The 19,425-nt window shown below is 43.6% G+C and overlaps 2 protein-coding genes across 7 annotated transcripts in view; one reads left to right on the forward strand and one right to left on the reverse strand.

The window, feature by feature from the left end:
* The window catches only part of LOC125621599 (butyrophilin subfamily 1 member A1), a 655,591-nt gene that overhangs the window by 177,258 nt on the left and 458,908 nt on the right, over window positions 1–19,425 (forward strand). The window lies entirely within an intron of this gene.
* On the reverse strand, window positions 88–18,944 carry LOC125621582 (butyrophilin subfamily 1 member A1). 4 transcript variants are annotated; one of them, XM_075119834.1, is made up of 10 exons: window positions 18,696–18,944; window positions 18,008–18,230; window positions 17,216–17,325; window positions 11,476–11,823; window positions 6,194–6,478; window positions 4,417–4,521; window positions 3,766–3,786; window positions 3,550–3,570; window positions 3,396–3,422; window positions 88–2,123 (listed from the first exon to the last, which is right to left on the reverse strand). In XM_075119834.1, the coding sequence occupies exons 3-10, from the start codon at window positions 17,313–17,315 to the stop codon at window positions 1,603–1,605; spliced, it is 1,428 nt and encodes a 475-aa protein (XP_074975935.1). In that variant the 5' UTR covers window positions 17,316–17,325; window positions 18,008–18,230; window positions 18,696–18,944; the 3' UTR covers window positions 88–1,602. The 4 variants fall into 4 exon arrangements, with proteins under 4 accessions (XP_074975935.1, XP_074975936.1, XP_048674600.2 ...); XM_075119835.1 differs by lacking the exon at window positions 18,008–18,230 and having other exon boundaries at window positions 17,216–17,319; XM_048818643.2 differs by lacking the exon at window positions 18,008–18,230.

Here is a 19,425-nt window from a genome sequence, read left to right on the forward strand (position 1 = left end):
TCCGTCCCCCCTTGATGTGGAGAGGACATACACTAGCCTTTGTAAACTGACCTGAGATTTCCCAAGCACTTCAACCAAAACACACTGTTTTAGGTAAAATATAAAAGAGATTTATTAGCTACAGAAAGATTATTTTAAGGGATTATAAGTAGCAAGTGTCGAGATCAAAGTTGGTTTCTCAAGAAATAAAAATAAATTTGCAGTCTGAGTTCTACAAACTAAATAGGATTTCAGTCAAGCAGTGTCTCACCCTGACAGATGGTACAAGCAGGCTACCGATCCTCACTACACAGGCTGGAATTGCTGTCCAGCCCGGGACCCTCTTCCCGCATTCAAAGTCTTTGCTCTTAAAACGTTCCTCCAGGTGTCAAGTTGTTTGGGGGATGTGGGGGTGGGGGGGAAGGAAGAAAAGCCAAGTATTAGGATCCTTCAGCCTCTCCTGTTATAGGTGTTCCACTTGGGATAAATAATGACAGAGTGATGGGAACAGAGGGGTTGGATCCGGGGTCTCCCCCTGCTCAGGTGGGTGCCCCAACCATTGGACTACAGAGACATTCTCTTTCTCTCTCTGTCCCAGTGACTGTTCCATGGTAGACAAACACTTAAATGGATACTGGCCAGAAAGTGAGAATGACTCTGGGGTCCTGTGGTCAGGGAGCCCATCTGAGGGCGGGAGCTCCTGGGGCCAGTCCCCCAGCTCCAGTCGCTCCTTCATTATTTACCCACTGTGAGCCAGCTGCCATAGGGGAGACTGAAGAATCCCACCTTCAGTCTGTACCATAGCTCAGTGGTTACAGCACCCACCTAGAAACTGAGTAACCCCAGTTTAAATCCTTTCTCCTCCTGTAGCAAAGATGGGGGCATTGAACCTGGGTCTCCCACGTCCCAGGCAAGTGTGCTGTCCCTGGCTTAAAGTTATGAGGTGGCCAGCAGCACCAAAACACCCCCCCCCCCGCCCTCCACCCACAGGTTGTGTGCAGCGCAACAGGGGCCTAACTCGTTCCCAGAATAAATGCCTCACGCAGTGGGTTCCCATTCGTGGATTGCTAAGCAGAGGTGGAGGCCCCCCAGCAATGCAGACTTAGGCACTTATCTTTGCGAGAGGGGCAGGGCTTAGGACACTCCCCTGTTGTTCGCATCTCCCATTGGCTAGTTTAGATGGCTCCCCACCTACCATGCCGGCTCTTGTGGATGGTATTGTAAGGTATCTGTCTGTCTCCGTTCATTGTATAGAGAGACTAGGTGCCTAAGTCAGGCTTTGTGGGTCATAGTGTTGTTCTTGTGATGTTCTAGGCACCTAAAGATGACGTGCAGTGACGCCCAGAGTTGCAACATCTAAGTCCCTTCATGGATGCCACCCCTAGTCATTGAAATTAGAAGCTCACAGAAAACAAAGTCACAGCCCTGGCCAAGAGTGGGGTGTCTCCCTTTAGATCCCATCTTTGTGCTGCGGGGAAGGAGGGGGGAGGAGGTTCCAGGGGACACAGAATTAAGAGGCCATCGGACTGGGTGGACAGGATGATGCCAAGATCATAGATGCTTGGGTGTGTGAGGCTAGACAGGCTGATTTCAGGGTCCCCACTGGGATATACCCCCCGTCTCTCAGGGACACAGTTTGAGCTGGCTTTCCATCCCCAGCCAGAGCCAAGGGCGGATTCTCTCCCCAGGGATGGAGCCCGGCGGGAAAGTGAAGATCGGGGCCTCATCTCCAGCATTGATAAATGTCACCTGCCCCTGTTCACAGTCCAGACAAACCCGGATCCTGCTGGGGGCCCGGCTCAGGTCTAGGGGGGTCATAGGGGAGGTGAGAGCCTGGTACTGGCCCTGCCTCTGATCCACAGCCCAGATCCCCTCCTCAGGGCTAAGGCTGATCCCTCCCTTCCTCCTCACAGACTCTCTGGCCACCCCCACAGCCCAGAGTAGCCCCACCCCCACCTCTACCTCCCAGTAATGTCTCCCTGAGGTGAACCCCTCACAGCCCAGCACACAGCGCTCAATGTCAAATCTCTCAGGATTCTTGTGGTGGGGCAGATCCTGCCATGTGTCTGCCCATCTCACACTTTTCCGATCCTTAGACAGGACAAGTTGTGGATGAGCCGTGTCTGGATCCAGCGTCACATTTGCTAGGGGGAGAGAGAATCAGAGCGTTAGGGGCACAGCTCCGCCCTGGGGGAGTGTCTCATCATATCAGTGACAGAATCTGTCCCCGCTGGAGTGTGAACCAGGAAATCTCCTTCCTCCAGGATTTACCCAGCTCTGAATGGGGAGCAGCTCTGAGATCTCAGCATTCACTCCTGAGTTTCACTCCCCAGTCAGAGACAGGTCAGTGACAGAGCATAAAGATTTACTGACCCAGTCCTGAGACAGAATCTTTCCCCTCGTGCACCCATCTATCCCCAGAGTGGGGATTAGAGACCCTGGAATCACAGGGAAGCCCTAGGAGATTTCCCCTCACATCATTCACATGGTCACAACTATCTTTTCTCTGATGTACCCTCCCTCCCTTGTATGTAAAGTCCTGGAGCTTGGACGTCTCTTGTTGACACCAGCCTGACGCCTGCTCCATCCTGCCACAGGTCGGAGATCTGTCCATAGTGACATGATTCCATAGATTCCCTAATTAAAACTCTGTAACTAGTCATCAGGGCCAGACAAAGAGAATTATCATTCTAGACTTTATTTCTAACAGAGAGATTTTTATTTATGAGCAAGGAGCTTCTACAAGAGAAGAGAGTTGGGGTGGAGGGGCTGATATAAATGAATGAATGGAGAACGTGGATGAGATGGTTAAAAACAGCAGAAAGTTGGGATCTGATGGAGAGAACAGAAAGGGGAGATCACTATGAATGGAGAAAAGAAGCACAAGCTGAACACTGATCACAGGGACTCCTTGGTTTGAACTCGTGTGTCTGGTCAGGGCTCTTGTTCCTCTACCTGACACTAGGGCAGGGATCCTAAGAAACAGTAAGTGCTCAGGTTTCAGAGTAGCAGCCGTGTTAGTCTGTATCCGTAAAAAGAAAAGGAGGACTTGTGGCACCTTAGAGACTAACAAATTTATTAGAGCATAAGCTTTTGTGAGCTAGAGCTCCGATGCATCCGATGAAGTGAGCTGTAGCTCACAAAAGCTTATGCTCTAATAAATTTGTTCATCTCTAAGGTGCCACAAGTCCTCCTTTTCTTTTTAGTAAGTGCTCAGTCACTTGGAGCAGGGACGTTTCCAGAGTTATGGGAGCAATGTGTAAGCTGGACATGTGAGGATGGTCCATTCCTCTCCCTCCTTTGAACCTCAGCACCCTCCCTTCTTCCACCTGGGAAATATTATAGTTTTCTCCTTGTTTATTTGCACAGCGAAAGGGAGCAGGATCCCTCATTGACTAAATATGATTTTTAATTACCTGCATCACCCAGGGATCTCCTCCACTCTGGAAGCAAACACATAGATAGGGATGAGAATTAAGCCAGACAAATGCAGTATCAATAGGATTCATTATCATAGAAAAGGCTCTATCAGTGACAGACACGAATAATAATTAAAAAAAACACCCTTACCTAGCTCTGTTTGAAGTTTACCTAAATAATAAACAAAAAAAAATGCCACACTCAAGACACGTGTACAGTCCTGGCTTCCTACCCGTTACCGACGTAACAAGTTATGCAATTAGTATTGGTTGTGTCGCTTATGATTTTCAAGTTGACATTGTCACAGTCACTGAAAAATCTTTCATAACATAACATTGGTTCTGCCAGGAGAAAAACTGAACTTACTGATAGTGTTGAGATGTTTCCCTAAAAGAAGAAAACATAAGTACAATTATTAAGAGACATTTTCAGTGACTTCAGATTTCAAAGGATCTTTTCATTATGAGTCCTCAAGTAATAATAATGTTGCCTCTCCACCAAGCTGATGCAGCTCTCCAGGGACTTGCATGTTGGGTTCCCAGTGGAAGAGAAATCAGTGACACAGGGTCTGGGTACCTTCTTAGTGTAATTTGATTATTTACATACATAGACCTGTCCTAGAACACAGATGGTCACAAACAGCACACAGGCAATCAAAAACCCCATAAGGCAGGGATTTTCATAGGAGCCGAGGGGAGTTAAGAGCCAAAGCATATTGAATTCCAATGGGAGTTGGGAACCTAATTACCTCAGGCCCCACGGAAAATCTAGTTAAACTAGTGCAAACCTAGTTTTAGGCTTATCTTAAGATGAATAGGAACAGTTTTAAACTAAACTGAAGTAAGGTCTTCTTAAATTCATATGTGTCCACATAGGAGCTTGCTCTGGCTTAAAAAAAATCCATTTAAATTCACATCTTAAGCTGGTGTAACTTTCTCATGTAGAAAAGTCTAAACTGTCTGTTCTAAGGAGAAATCTCATTCTGATTACACAGCATTTTCCCCTTTGGAGATTTACCTTTTAATTTGAACAGAAAAAGAGTAAGGCCGACGAACACCAACAAAATCACCAAAGTCACACTCCAACCCACCATCCAGGGAGATGCTCTTGGGAAAAAAGAATCTGAAACACAAAGCCCACCATTAGTTTGAAAACAGTAGTAACCAAAAGTACACTTTTATTGTAGGAAAATGCGTCACATCAGGATTTGCGTCAAATATGTGTGGAAAAATTTGCTCCCTGCAATATAAAAACTGGCAGAAACCAATTTTAAAAAGAGGTTCTGGTCACACTCTTTTGGTAGTACTGAATGATGTATTAAACACTAAATACCACCCTACACCTCATCCCCTCCTCTCTCTCTCCCTCTCTCTAGATGGAGCTAGTCACATCACTTGTTGTTAAACACATTTCCCATTCTAGGGTCTTCTTTTCCTTTGCTCATTACTTTGCCGAACTTTACCATTTGGGGAGAAAATTTCCATGCTGGGTGTCTGCCTCAGGCTGAACTTTTCTTTTTGAAAAGTTTCAGCCAAAATGGTTCCACTATTTCTGAGAATGGGGTTAGGGAACAACACATTGTTCTGATCCTTAAAAAAAGAAAAATCAGTGTGTGTGCGCACATGGGTATGTGTGTGAATAATTATCTATATAATTAGTAGTGGGCTTGTTTATATTTTAATTCTGCTTCCCTTCCACACGTTCTTAATTTTGTTGACTAACCGGGGCTTCTGACCCCATCACCCAACCCAGGAGCCAATTCAGGGAAAAGTGATTCCTTCTTTTTATGAAATTACTACTACAGTTAAAACATGTAGGAAGAGAAATCATAATTACTCATCAAATTTCCCAACAGAAAACTTACACGTAAGTAAAATTTAAACTTTTGTAACACCGGGGAATTTCAGAGTAAAAGAAAATCTGAGGCTTTACGAGTCGAAATCAATAATTAAGGGAGAGCAGATAAATATCCAAATACTCTTCACTTCAGCACAGGAATTCCTGGCATAGGAACTGATCCACTAAATGGGGGCATAGGAACTGATCCAAATCCTATTGATGTCTTTAACGGGCTTTGGATCACGCCCACAGGGTTTTGTTGTTATGGCAACCCCTTTCCCTGTGAAGTTTGCTAAAGGGTGAGAAATCAAACTTCATATTAAAACGTGGACCTTTTAGTGAGTGACACACTCAAATGATTGTTCCCGGGGCTCCAGACTTTCATGGCCCTGCCTTGCTTCTGACCTGCCATGAGCAGAGACTCAACAAATCTCCTCTGTGTTGAAGAGATCACAGCATATCACTTCTCCCTCTGCATATTCACTGGGGCAAGAAGCCTAGTCCTTGATCCATCAATCCACTAGGAAGCAGAAAGTCCAACCAATCAGTAGGGCCCCCAATATATCTTACCACTGCCCTGTGGTGACTGGATGAGAATGAAAATCTAATGTGACTTTAAATATCCATTTCATGTAATATGGGACTACAAACACTAATCATCCTGTTCGAATCACAATAACATACATATATAGTGTTACTGCAGGGCACTTCCATTCATTAACATGTTTGGATTTCTTTTACATTTAACCTTAACCCTGAATCTACTGGGTTTAAAATGCTTGTTTTGGGGAGAACTACAATATCCCTGGAATGCATTTTACTCTAAAGTGTGCTCTCCACCTAAACTTTATCTTAACGTAGCTTTTTGTGAGGGAATATTTTAACTTGTGTATTATTTAACCATCTGATTTCTTCCTGTTGGATATTACAGCGTGGGGTTTTGGTGGTCACTGACCTGATATATAAAATGTTATTGATTCTTTTTCTCGGTTCAGGTGGGTGTTCCTTATGGCACAGGACAAATTCTTGTTTGAATTTTCTGTTATAACAATAGAATTTTTTATTTCAAAGAGACCATGTTGCTCTTCAGATTTGGTTTCAGTTGATGAAGATAAAGGCTGCCCTTTGAGATTTCTCCACAGCGCCTCAGGCTCTGGGTACCATCCGGCCGACTGACACACCACTTGGATCCCTCCATCCTGGTGACCCTCAACAGAGATGCGAGGTGCAGAGCCTGAAGCTAAAATGAATCCATGTTAAATCAGATAAATATACGGCCCAGCATATAAAAGTTTACATTTTCAACAAAAGGATTGAATACACTTTCTTTATGGCTGATATTCATGGAAACATGTCTTCAACGGGACTTGAGCACTTGTTAAACCTTTGCTTAACTGTGCTGCAGTACTGGGGTCTCCGAGGTGGAAGCGAAAGCCTTACAGAATGTTGGAGCGTCTTATCAGCAGTGTTGTCGGTGATGTGAAGGGGGCAAGGAAATCAAGAGATTTTTCCCTTGAGTTCTGATTTTATAATGTTGGAGGCATATTTGTTGTGCTTATGACCTCTGGGTGGCCAATGTGAGGTAGCTATTTGCTCTGAGACGCCTTAATGGTGCTCCGGGGAGTTGTGGCGCACGTGAAGGAGTTTCTCAAGATGGCAGCTCGGTTAGTTGTCACTGTGAACATGTACCAGAATAAAAGATCCCCTTTTTTAGTTCTAATCTCTTTTGGGTCTCCATGTCCACTGAAGGCAGGAGAAGGAATGGGCTTAATCTGCAGCAAGGGAGATTGAGGTTCGATATTAGGAAAAGCTTTCTAACTGGAAGGATAGTTAAACTCCAGAACAGACTTCCAAGGTCGACTGTTGAATCTCCGTCATTGGAGGGGTTTTTTAGACCAGGCTGGACAAACCCCTGTCAGGGACGGTCTAGAGTTACTTGGTCCTGTGTCAGCATAAGGGGGCTGGACTTGAGGACTTCTCAAGACCCCTTCCAGCCCTACAAAGGCGATGAGGATAAAATGAAAACAACAGGCACCAAGTTCTACACACTGCGTGAGTAAGTGAAAACCTCTTTTTTTTAATTGTAAAGAAAAAATGGCTGCATGTGGAAAAAATGAAAGAGCATAATGTATTCCAGGAGGACTGGATTCAGTACTCAGAGACAGACTCTCTCCGTACTTCATCACAAATGATACAGATGATGATAACAAGAAACACGCCATTTTATTGAGCGTTTGTGGAGCAAAAACCTATAAAGAAATCCTTTCGAGGCCTTTTAAATTATTATGGTAATTTTTTTCCCAACTTGACATCTATATTGGCTCCATTACACAAACTGTTATAGAATGGAAGAAATTCCAGTGGGGTCAAAAAATAGCTTTTGCAAAGCAAGGAAATTACTAAAGTCATAAGACTGGCCATAATGGATCAGACCAATAGTCCATTTAGCTCAGTAAACTGTCTTCCAACAGTGGCCAGTGCCAGGTGCTTCAGAGAGAATGCACAGAATAGGTGATCATCAAGTGATAAATCCCCTGTCACCCATTCCCAGATTCTGGCAAACAGAGGCTAGGAACACTTCAGAGCATGGTTTTACATCCCTGCCCATCCAGGCTAATAGCCATTGATGGACCGATCCTCCATGAACTCATCTACTTCTTTTCTGAACCCTGTTATAGTCTTGGCCTTTACAACATCCTCTGGCAAAGAGTTCCACGGGTTGACTGTGTGTTGTGTGAAGAAATATTTCCTTTTGTTTGTTTTAAACTGCTGCCTATTAATTTCATTTGGTGACCCCTAGTTCTTGTGTTATGAGAAGGAGTAAATAACTCTCCCTTATTTACTTTCTCCACACCTGTCATGATTATATAGACCTCTATCATATCTCCCCTTAGTCGTCTCTTTTCCAAGCTGAAAAGTCCCAGTCTTATTAATCTCTCCTCATACAGAAGCCGTTCCATACCCCTAATCATTTTGGTTGCCCTTTTCTGAATCTTTTCCAAGTCCAATGTATCTTTTTTGAGATGGGGCAACCACATCTGCATGCAGTATTCAAGATGTGGGCGTACCAGGGATTTATATACAGGCAATATGATATTTTCTGCCTTATTATCTTTCCCTTTCCTAATGATTCCCAACATTCTGTTAGGTTTTTTGACTGCTGCTGCACATCGAGTGGATATTTTCAGAGAACTATCCACCATGACTCCAAGCTCTCTTTCTTGAGTGGTAACAGGTAATTTAGACCCCATCATTTTATATGTATAGTTAGGATTTAGTTCATTATGATAGTCAGAAAGGACTAGTATTGTCTGGTGACACGTCACCATACGAGGTGGGTGCGGTACTAGCCCACCAAATGCCAGCTGAATCTGAGCGTCCCATCAGTTATGCACCAAGGTCACCAGCTCCAGCAGAAAAAAAATACTATTCCCAACTAAAATGAGAAGGGCTAGCTGTGGTTTGTGGGGTAAAGAAGTTCCACTCTTACCTATATGCCAGGCATTTTTTTATACACTCAGACCATTAACCTCTGAAAGGTCTGTATGGTGAGAGCAAACCTGTACCCCAATGGCATCTGCCAGAATCCAGAGATGGACTCGCTTATCAGCTTATGACTATGAGTTTGAGTATAAACCTGGGAAAGCATTCACTAATGTGGATGCTCTGAGTAGATACTGAATAGCCTGGCCAAAGTACCTCAGCCTACAGAAACCCTCCTGCTTATTGCACTGCTGTTCACTTCTCTAGTTGATGCAGCGCAGATAAGAAAGACAGAGAGGGACTGTAGTGGGGTGGCTGCCCCACTCCTATGCTAGATGGGGCTTCAGCAGGCCAGAGAGGCTGCGCAGGTGGGCAGCCAATCAGAGAAGGCCAATCAGAGAACTTTAAAAGTTTTGCTTTCAGAGAGTCATAGATTGTAATGCCAGACAGGACCACTGTGATCATCTGGTCTGACGTTCTACCTAACACAGGCCATAGGGATTCCATTAATTCATTCTGTTTGCCAGAAGCTGGGAATGGGCGACAGGAGATGGATCACTTGATGATTGCCTGTTCTGTTCATTCCCTCTGGGGGCCCCTGGCATTGGCCACTGTCGGAAGACAGGACACTGGGCTAGATGGACCTTTCCTCTGACCCAGTAGGGCAATTCTTGTGTTCTAACTGTTTAAGTCCATACGCTGGGATTCAGCTAGAGCACATTTGATAACCACAGGTACTGGAGCGGGTGCAGTGTGTCTTGATGCCAATGGAACCGTCACTAAACAAAGATTTTTTTTTTAAATTATTTTAATGCAATTGAGGTGAGGAAATGTGCTCTCTTCACTACTGTCCCAGCCGAGACCAACTGCAGATCAGCTGATACCTGCAGCAAAGAGTGGCATATTTTGGGGGCAAAGTCATCTTTAGGCCTGCCAGAAGCCTGCTGTGGATTTTCAGAGTTTGTTCTGATAACGTTTAACAGCATAAGCAGAACTGCATATGTGTAGTAATCATGTTTGTGAGGAGGAAAAAAAGATAAAAGTAACAAAGCAAGAAAAGAGTGGTTTGAAGTAACCCTAAACCTGTACTGACAGAGGAGGAGAGAACATGGAAATGGGAGACTAATTGTCAAGGCTAATTCCCACTCTGGCACTTCGAGTGCAGAGGGTGGGGGCCCGCAATGACTCTAAAAATTAATACTTGCCACTTCAGGCTTGTACTATTTCAAAGGTTACAACATTTCTCTGACCTTGGATTGGTAGATGCTGCCACCACCCAAGTGCAGAACCCCTGTGAGAGCCCAGGAAGGCGCACTTGGAAATTCCTTCCTGTAGGGTACCCTTAAGCCTTTTCTCACACACACACACCTGCCCCCGGGAACAGCTGAGAAAGAAAAAAATAAAAAATCAGCTGTTGCCATCAGCTAATTAAAAAAAGTGCACAAACCTCTTAAGACACAAAAATCCAATCCTGTTCTTAACGGTAAATATTATTTTAAAAAAAGAGACAAAACACATCTGGGAACTCAGGCTATTGCTAGATTTTAAAAGAGCACCTACAAGGATTAAGCACCAAGAATAGCTTTCTTGAAGTCCAGCTCAAAGGCTACAAGCAAAACAAAAGCACCTGGGGTTGGCACAGGGGAATCCACAAGCCATAAAGAAATAAAAGGGATAAACCTAATCACGTCTTCCTAGACATTTCCTGCTCTACTTACGTATCTGGGGTTTCAAATGAGTAGTTTCTAGGTATGATACTGATTTTCATGCCTGGCCCAAGCTTCTTACAGCATAGCTGCTGCCCTGTCCGCCTCTCCCTGGGAGAGCAACGACAGACAGACAAAAGGGGAGTCTCTTCTCCATATTAAAAAGTTCTAGCCTTCCCATTGGCTCTTTTGTCCAGCTGCCCACTCACTTCCTGTTACCTACGCATAGCAGTGAGACTCTTTAACCCTTTACAGGTAGAGCAATTAGAGAACAGCTACTAAAAGGGATTTTATAGCGATTGGCTGGCTGGGTGTCCATAAAAGGGAGCTACCGCCCCCCCCACCCCATTTATCACACTGATACATACATATAATATAACCAAGTTATAAATAAGCTTGGTTAATAAAGGGAGGTTGAAGCTGTATTGTCCATTGTTGGAGGTGACTGACGGGATCATCCCAATGAGCTTCCAGCCTGTGAATAATTGATTGCTACTTGCTGAGTGTTTTGCCTTAAAGATTTGTTAGACCCACCTGCTGAGTAAGTGAATCTCAATCCAACAACATGAACTGTTTAACTGAAAATGTTTTAGTATGAACAGATAAATTTAAGGATAATGACATAGAAAAATCTTGCCTCTCTCTCTGGCCCAATGACTTTTCTACTATTTATAAATATTTAAATAGTCATTGGGCCAGAGAGAGAAAAAGAGACTGTAGTCCAGTGGTTGGGGTACAGCCATGGGAGGTGGGAAAACCCCAGTCCAGACCCCCTCTTCCAATGGTTTGTCCAGATTGGATAAATAATCAAAGATTAATTAGAGCAGGAGGACTAGCCCTTGGGTCTCCCACCTACCAGGTGGGTACCCTAACCACTGGACTACAGAGAGTCTCTCTCTCGCGCCTAATGACTATTTAATTTAATGATTACTTTGAGGATCTCAGGGGCACCTAAATTTTGGACTGAAGTGGGGAGTTAGGTGCCCAAGTGCTTTTTTGGGTCTGGGTCTAAGAGCCATCTAAAAAGAGACAGACACATGTTACTAACCTGCTACCTTCAATTCCAATACAGCTTCTTCATGAAAGACACCATCTTGAACAAAACAGCGGTACTGTCCTTCATCAGAAAGTCTGATATTGACAATTCCCAAGGCAACGTTCCCATCCACAATGCCAGCTTTCAAAAGCTCTGTCCTTCCATGATATTCTGGCATCTGCTGCCCATACTCATCCTTCCCATGCTGATACAGGTGCACAAACGAAGTGAACTCAGATCGGAACCATCTCACTTCCATGTTCTCAGCGCTCATCTTGGGGGACAAGTGACAGGGTAAAATAATGTCCTCACCCATGATGGCTGTGACAGGGTGATCAGGTCCAATCACTGTGAACCGGGCTGTAAAACGCACCAGGGCACAGAAAAGATAAAATAAATATATTAAATATTCTGTGCATCTATTGCAGTGCTCTGTCATTGAATAGGATGTGTCCTGAATTTATATATATGAATTTTACAACAAACAATGCATTTGGATAACCATAATTTGTATATCCATAATTCATATGAGTTTAAATCAGTGGTTCTTAACCTGGGGTGCACACACCCCCTGGGGGTGCGAGATGCCCTTTCTGGGGGTGCGAGACATGCCAGATTTTTTTAGAAGGTAAATCATCGAAAACACAAATTAGGCACAGGCACGTAAGTACAACTACTTTGTTTCATCACCTATGTATTTATTAACGATCACTGTAATATACAAACAGAAAATCTATTTTCAAGTTTTTAAGCTAATGGTAGTGAAATTATCTCGCTACAAAATACAGTGTACCGCCACGCTGGGGGGTGTTTCTTGACGCACGCACAGATGATGATGTGGCAGCTTTGTTTGAATTCAGTTAGCCGCTGTTAGCGCGCCGGTTACAGTTTACTTCCACAGCAAAACTCCAACATCTCTGGGTCGCACTTGTGGATTTGTGTGTGCCCACTGTACTATTTGTGGTGAGTAATAACATAAAACTACTTTACATATATTTAATATGCATTTAAAAGTGTATAGGCCCCCCATCTCCATTTATATATTTTTTCATTTCAGTAACCCTTGCCATGTTGAAGAAACGCAAACGGAATGATGACTATGTTCGTTACGGGTTCACTTGTACGACAGAGAAGGATGGAAATCAACGACCGCAATGTGTACTGTGCAGCTCGTTATTTTCAAATGCCAATCTCAAACCATCGAAGCTGTCTGAACATTTCAACAAACAGCATGGTGGTGAAGCTGCTGGACATGACATTGACACCCCGAAGTCTACAAGGGCACGATTTGAACATAGCGGAACCTTGAGGACGTTTGGGTTTGTGTCACTTGAGAAGCCCTTGTTACAAGCATTCTATCAAGTGGCATATTTGCGTGCCAAGGAAAAGAAGCCCCCTACAGTAGCTGAGGAATTAGTGAAACTTTGTGCATTGGGAATGACAAAAATAGTATTGGGACGAGATGCACAAAAGAAGCTTCAACAGGTGCCCTTGTCAAATGACGTGATCCGTTCTAGAATTCATGCAATGAGCCAGGATATCTTGCAGCAAGTTCTAGAAGATATCAAAGCCAGTCCTCTTAAAGTGGGTATTCAGCTTGATGAGTCAACTGACGTTGATGGCTGCAGTCAGCTGTTGGTGTTCGAGCAGTACGTAAAGGAGAAAGAAATCTTAGAAGAATTCTTGTTCTGTGAACCATTGCAATTAACTACGAAAGGAATCGATGTGTTCAGTCTCGTCAAAGACTTCTTTTTGAAGCATAAGATAATGTTTGACGTGTGTGCATCAATTTGCACCGATGGTGCCTCTGCCATGCTAGGAAAAAATTCAGGATTTGTCGCCTACGTAAAGAAAGAAGTACCTCGTATCATGATCACACATTGTATGTTGCACTGTCGTGCCCTTGCCGCAAAGACTTTGCCTACAGAATTGAAGGATACTTTGTCCACTGCGGTGAGCGCAGTAAACTTCAGAGGACGTACTCTAAATCATCGCCTCTTCCATGCTTTTTGCGAAGAAATTGGGGCCGAGCACACTGTCCTTTTCCATACAGAAGTGAGGTGGCTTTCCTGTGGCAGAATGCTTACTCGTATTTTTGAAATGTGCGAAGAAATAAGTCTCTTTTAATCAAAGCAGAAATTTAATTGGTGACTTTGAAAATAGAGAGTTTATCCTTTGCCTAGCGTACATGGCAGATGTATTCACACACCTAAATGAACTCAACACATCTATGCAAGGAACTGGGATGAACACGGTAATGACCAGAGAGAAGTTATCTGTTTTTATTCAGAAACTTCCAGTTTGGATAAAGCCTGTTGAGAAGAAATTTCACTAACTTTCCTTTTCTTGAAGAAACAGTTGTTTCGGAAAATGAAGGAATGACCATCGCAACTGAAGTGACAAAGCATTTGCAACAGCTGAGTGACTCTTTCTAAGGATATTTTTCCACTGGAGATCTTGATGTGGCAAAGAAATGGATACTGGATCCATTTCTATTTAACCTGGATTCCATCAACGCTAGCGATTTCACGAAAGATGATCTCATTGAATTACGAGCCAATGGTCGAATCCGAATAGAGTTTGAGACAATGAAGCTTGAGAATTTCTGGTGTGCTAAACTAGCACCATTTCCACAACTGGCAAAGACAGCGCTGGAGATCCTTGTGCCATTTGTGACTACATACGTGTGTGTGTGTGTGTGTGTGTGTGTGTGTGAGAGAGAGAGAGGATTTTCATCACTCTTACACATCAAAACAAAGGCCAGAAACCACCTAAATGTGAGTGATGACATGCGTGTGGCTACTTCAAAAAACGTTCCTCGTTTCTTGAACATCATTGAACAAAAGCAACAGCAGAAGAGTCACTGAGCCGGTAAACTTTAAAATAAAAAGTGTGTAATTTTTCATGTATTCTTAAGTTTACTGCGAAATTAAAATAAATATAATTATTTCTCTTTCATTCTATAGTTATGACATATCTAGGTTTAAAGAACTGACCTACTTCAACGATTTTTGATAAGGGGTGCGAGAACATATTTTGAGAACCAAAGGGGTGCAGGCTGCAGTAAAAGTTAAGAACCACTGGTTTAAATGGAAGCTGAAATATGTTTTGCCATTACCCTTACAAGCGGCTCCTGACAGATTTAACTTGCACAGCATTAGCAAACATTTCAAATCACTGCTTTCTGTTGGAGATCATTTTAAAGTTTTTTGACTGTTCTAAAAATATTTAAACTAATTTAAAGAACATTATTAGGGTACCATTCAGGAAATAATTTTTCTTCAGGAAGGGAGCGAAAACACATGTTTAATTTTAAGGAGATGCTTAAATGCTTTACTGAGTTAAGGCCTTAGGTTGCCAAATAAAGCACTGAATATGTTAGGAACCGACAGATTTAATGTTGCTGCTTTATTTCTCTCCACTTGTGTGTACGATGCAGTCTTCAGTTACGTGATCTTACTAGCCTTGCCCCAGAACCCCCGCTTCATTCAGAGCCTGTTCAACTGGCATCCATGGAGAGGAAGAGGAGAAGGTTTCCTACAGCCAACCACTTGCTTGACTTGCTGCTCACAGGGCGTACTTTTCACTTGAGCTCTGTGAACTCAGCTGGGGTGTTTGAGCTAATACTTTCCCTCCTCTCTCTGTTTTTAATTTTAAGTATCCTCACACCTTCTTGTCAACGGTCTAAATGGGCCACCTTGATTATCACGACAAAAGTTGTTTTTTTTCTCCTGCTGATAATAGGCCCTCTTAATGAATTAGCCTCTTACAGTTTGTATGGCAACTTCCACCTTCTCTGTGTGTGTGTGTCTATATGTATGTGTGTGTCTCTATATGTGTGTGTGTGTGTGTGTGTGTGTCTATATATATAAAAAAATCTTCTTACAATATGTTCTATTCTATGCATCCGATGAAGTGAGCTGTAGCCCACAAATTATTTATGGTCTAATAAATTTGTTAGTCTCTAAGGTGCCACAAGTCCTCCTGTTCTTTCTTCATCCACCCAAGGAGAAGGATGTGCAGGAGGCCTTGTCCCATCGCTTGGAAAGCTGGAAGAGGCAAACAATGTAGCTGACATGAAGATCCCCAGGGGTTACCTCCTGGGTCCACCCTGACAGACACTTTGAATGGGCAGATCTTTATAACGCTGTCACTCTTAGGATTAAGAGGGTAACTCATTTGTGTATATGTTCACTTCTTTTAACCTGTAAATAATTTCTTTTTCTTAGCTAATAAGCCTTTTGATAGCTTATTACAGGATTGGCTTCAGGCATTGTCTTTGGCGTAAGATCTAGGGTACCAATTCATCTGGGGTAAGTGACTGGTCTCTTGGGACTGGAAGCAAACAGTGCATGATTTATGGTGTAAGTGACCTTTTATCACGAAGTCCAGTTTGTCTGGGTGACAAGATAGGCTGGAGAGTCTGAGGGGACTGTCTGTGACTCCATGGTAAGACTGGTATAGTGACCCAGGAGTTTACATTTATTACTGGCTTGGTGAAATCTAATTACAGACCATACCGCCAGCTTGGGTCGTCTGCCTTGTTTGACAGTCTGCCCTGAGGAAGGCACTCATGGCCGTGAGTCACTCCAGAAGCATGACAGTGGCTGAAGAGTTATTAATCCTGAAGTCAGGGGGAGACATTTTAATGTTACCTCATTTCAACCTCATCAGCTAGTCAAATTTTGGAGCCTCGGGGATGTTCCTGTGGGATGTACGCCAGATCTACACTACAGAGTTAGGCCGATTCAGGGCAGCTTAGGCTAACTTAACTATGGAAGTGCTACACTTACATTTTGTACCTTCTGACATAACTACCCGCTAGACTGACTTAATAACTCCACCTCCCCAAGCGGCATAGAGTCAAGGTTGACGTAGTTGGGTCAACGCGGTGTCAGTGTGGACACTGCATTGCCTACATTGACTGTTTCCAGCTCTCAGGAGCCTTCTTACAATGCCCTACACTGACAGTCCAGTCGATACAAGCACTCCTGGTGAGGATGCTCACCGCCGATACAAGGAGCAAAGCGTAGACACGCACAAGTATGCCGATGTACGTTAGGTCGATGTCATTTCGTAGTGTAGACATGCCTCAACAAATTGGCATAGCCTGGTATTCTCTTTGATGCAATCTCGTTTATTGAAAAGGAATGTACCAAGTCCTGCTTTTCCAAGTGCAGGAGGAACCAAGAACACATGGAACAGTTTCGTAGCTTACACTCCCAACCTTCCCTAACCAACAGACCCAGAAGTTCTCTCTCTCGAGCTTTTCCCAGGGTCGCACTGTGCTCACAGGCTCCTGCTCGGCTTCCTTGCTTGCTTGTCTCCACCTCTCTCTCCTTGTCTGTTCTCAGTTCTGTGTGTTCGTGCTCTCACACCCACATTTGGTCAAAATACCCAGAGGATTCCTCCCTGCCCATGTCCTTTCACCCTTCACATCATTGGTGCTAGTCTCTGGGCAGACTCTATTAAGCCTTGTTTTAGGTGTGGCCGCTTTTATTGCCTCTTACAACTGTCTTAAGTGAAAGGGTGCATTCACACGTCAATTTGAATAAGATTTTAACTCAACCCATAACAAAGTTTCACCCAGCTCATAACAATTGTTATTTATATTTTCTTGGTGTTGATACACTTGGGGATTTGTGCTAATTTTTGTTCACTTTGGAATAAACTAGTGAAACAGAGAAATTTTATAAATCAAAACAAATAAATCAATACTCTAAGAAGCAGCAGAAGCCATGGACATTCCTACCTGATTCCAGCTTGTGAACATAAAACGTAATGAAGAAAACGATAAAATCGGGTAGAAGGGTTCTGGCTCTGGAGCTGTGGCAGATTGAGAGAACTTTCATCTCACTGTTACTTGATCCAGATGACAAGAGAAAAGAGAGAAAACAAACTGTGTATTGAATGTAACATAGTTGCAATGATTTAAGACAAAAATGATAGCATAATCCTAACCAGCAAACCATAACCTTGTTTTAGACACTTTATTTGACCCCTTTATACAAGATTTGGTGCCACTACAGGACCTTGGTTGTAACAATGATCTATACAGTCCCAGTTCACGTCAATAACATCACAACAGGTTAGACCAGTGGTGGGCAACCTGCAGGCCACACGTGGCCTGTCAGGCTAATCCACTGGTGGGCTGCCAGTTTGTTTACATTTGCACAGCCACCTGCAGCTCCCAGTGGCTGCAGTTAAAAAATGTTTAAACAAAATGATGTTTTCATTAGAAAATGAATTTAAAAAAAACATTAAAAATGAATTTTCCTATGATTGGAATGTTTCTAATTTTTCAATGAAATGATGCTAAATGAGAATATATAGTTCAAATTGACTCCAAAAAGAAATTCTAATCAAATTGATCAAAACAATTTATTGACCCCTCCCTTATTCTTGCTAAAAGAAAAGTAACAATGATTGTAAAAAAAATCTGTTTCAATAATATTTGATTAAAAATGAAAAAGTCTATAAAATATTAAACAAAACAAAAGTGAATTATTGTTGTAAATGTGTTTTAAAATTATTTTTTTACTACCTTTAGTCCTATAGATTTCCTCAGAAAATCTCCCCTCCACACCCTTCACACAGTAGGAGATGATCTGTCAACCGCTGTGTAAATATGCCTCTTTCTAAATTATGTCATGAAGCCCTTATTCAGCAGCACACTTGAGCTCATGGTCTGCTTTAGGCACATGCTTAATCCCCCTCACTTCAGAAGAACAGGATGCAAGTTTCTGTCTTGACTGATTGTGGAAATACTTTCAAGGGAAAAAAGGAAAATGATCAGAAACAGCAGGATTCAGCCCCACAGGCAGAGGTAGAAAACTGGCACGTAAAGAGGCAGAAGGACAGAACAGCCGGGAGTGTGGCACAGTGAAGCTCGTCCGGTATTCTCAGTACAGGAAGTTACTTGTTACAAATCTCCCTGGGACGTCACTGAGAACAAGGTCGGGCCCAGGGTTCTTGAATGAAACGTACCCGCAAAAGAAACAAATTTCGAACCCAACCTGCCGCGCAAATCCCGAGTTACGCCGCTAGGACAAGAGTCTGAAAGGCATCGGAGTGTCAATCGTTGTGAACCTACTTGTACTGTAGTGTTTCCACAACGTGTAAATCAAATTACACAGGGTTATTTAATCTTTGTGTTAGTAACAATCTGGCCAGGCAATGAGCAGTCCACATGAGGGGATATAAGCAATCATTTTGAAGCAAAATTAACCTACCTGATTGGTCCTTCTGGAGAAATTGTACAATCTCCAGGGTGGGATCAGACTCCGTGGGGTTTGTTGCGATGATTTCCACTGTCGGTGACTCTTTCAGTTGATCCCATTGCAGGGCTGATTCCCTGGCTACCAAATCGCTGCAGTTTCCCCAGGTTTTCCTCGCCCTTCGGGGAAGAAATCTCTGGGCTCCGAGCAGAGCCCGGGGCTTCCCTCTGGCAGCGCTGCCCGAAATTGAAAGCGAAAGTCAAGTCACCCAGGCGGTCACTTGACGAGATTAACATTTTCTCTTAAAGAAACAGCCACCGCCCAGCTGAGCTGGAAGGGCCCTGCCAAGCCAGCAGCCTCCAGCATTCAGGGGGGCCAAGATACCCAGAGCCATGGCAGTTCCCTGCAATCCTCTGCCGAAGGTTTCTAGGGAGGGCTGCTTTATTTCTTCCACCCTGGCAGGACCCTTTCCCGCACCCCTCAGGGTAACTGAGTTCAGCAGCCCCCTTGCAGCGCACAAGCCAGCCGCGTCCAGAGCCGGGCGGGTTCCGGGTGCCGGAAGCAGCTGTCTCTGCCTTTGTTTGTTAGTTTGTTTTGGCCATTCCATTTACTCTAGTTCACAGAAAAGCAGGAAGAACACTCTCTTCAGTGTCATTCCCGGATTCAGATCACTTGGGACACCAGATTGCTTGAGTCTGCTGGGACAGACCCTTCCACCTCAGCAGGACTGGAGCTGTTTCCTTCC

This window comes from Caretta caretta, chromosome 14 (genome assembly GCF_965140235.1).
Source record: "Caretta caretta isolate rCarCar2 chromosome 14, rCarCar1.hap1, whole genome shotgun sequence".
Lineage (NCBI taxonomy): Eukaryota > Metazoa > Chordata > Testudines > Cheloniidae > Caretta > Caretta caretta.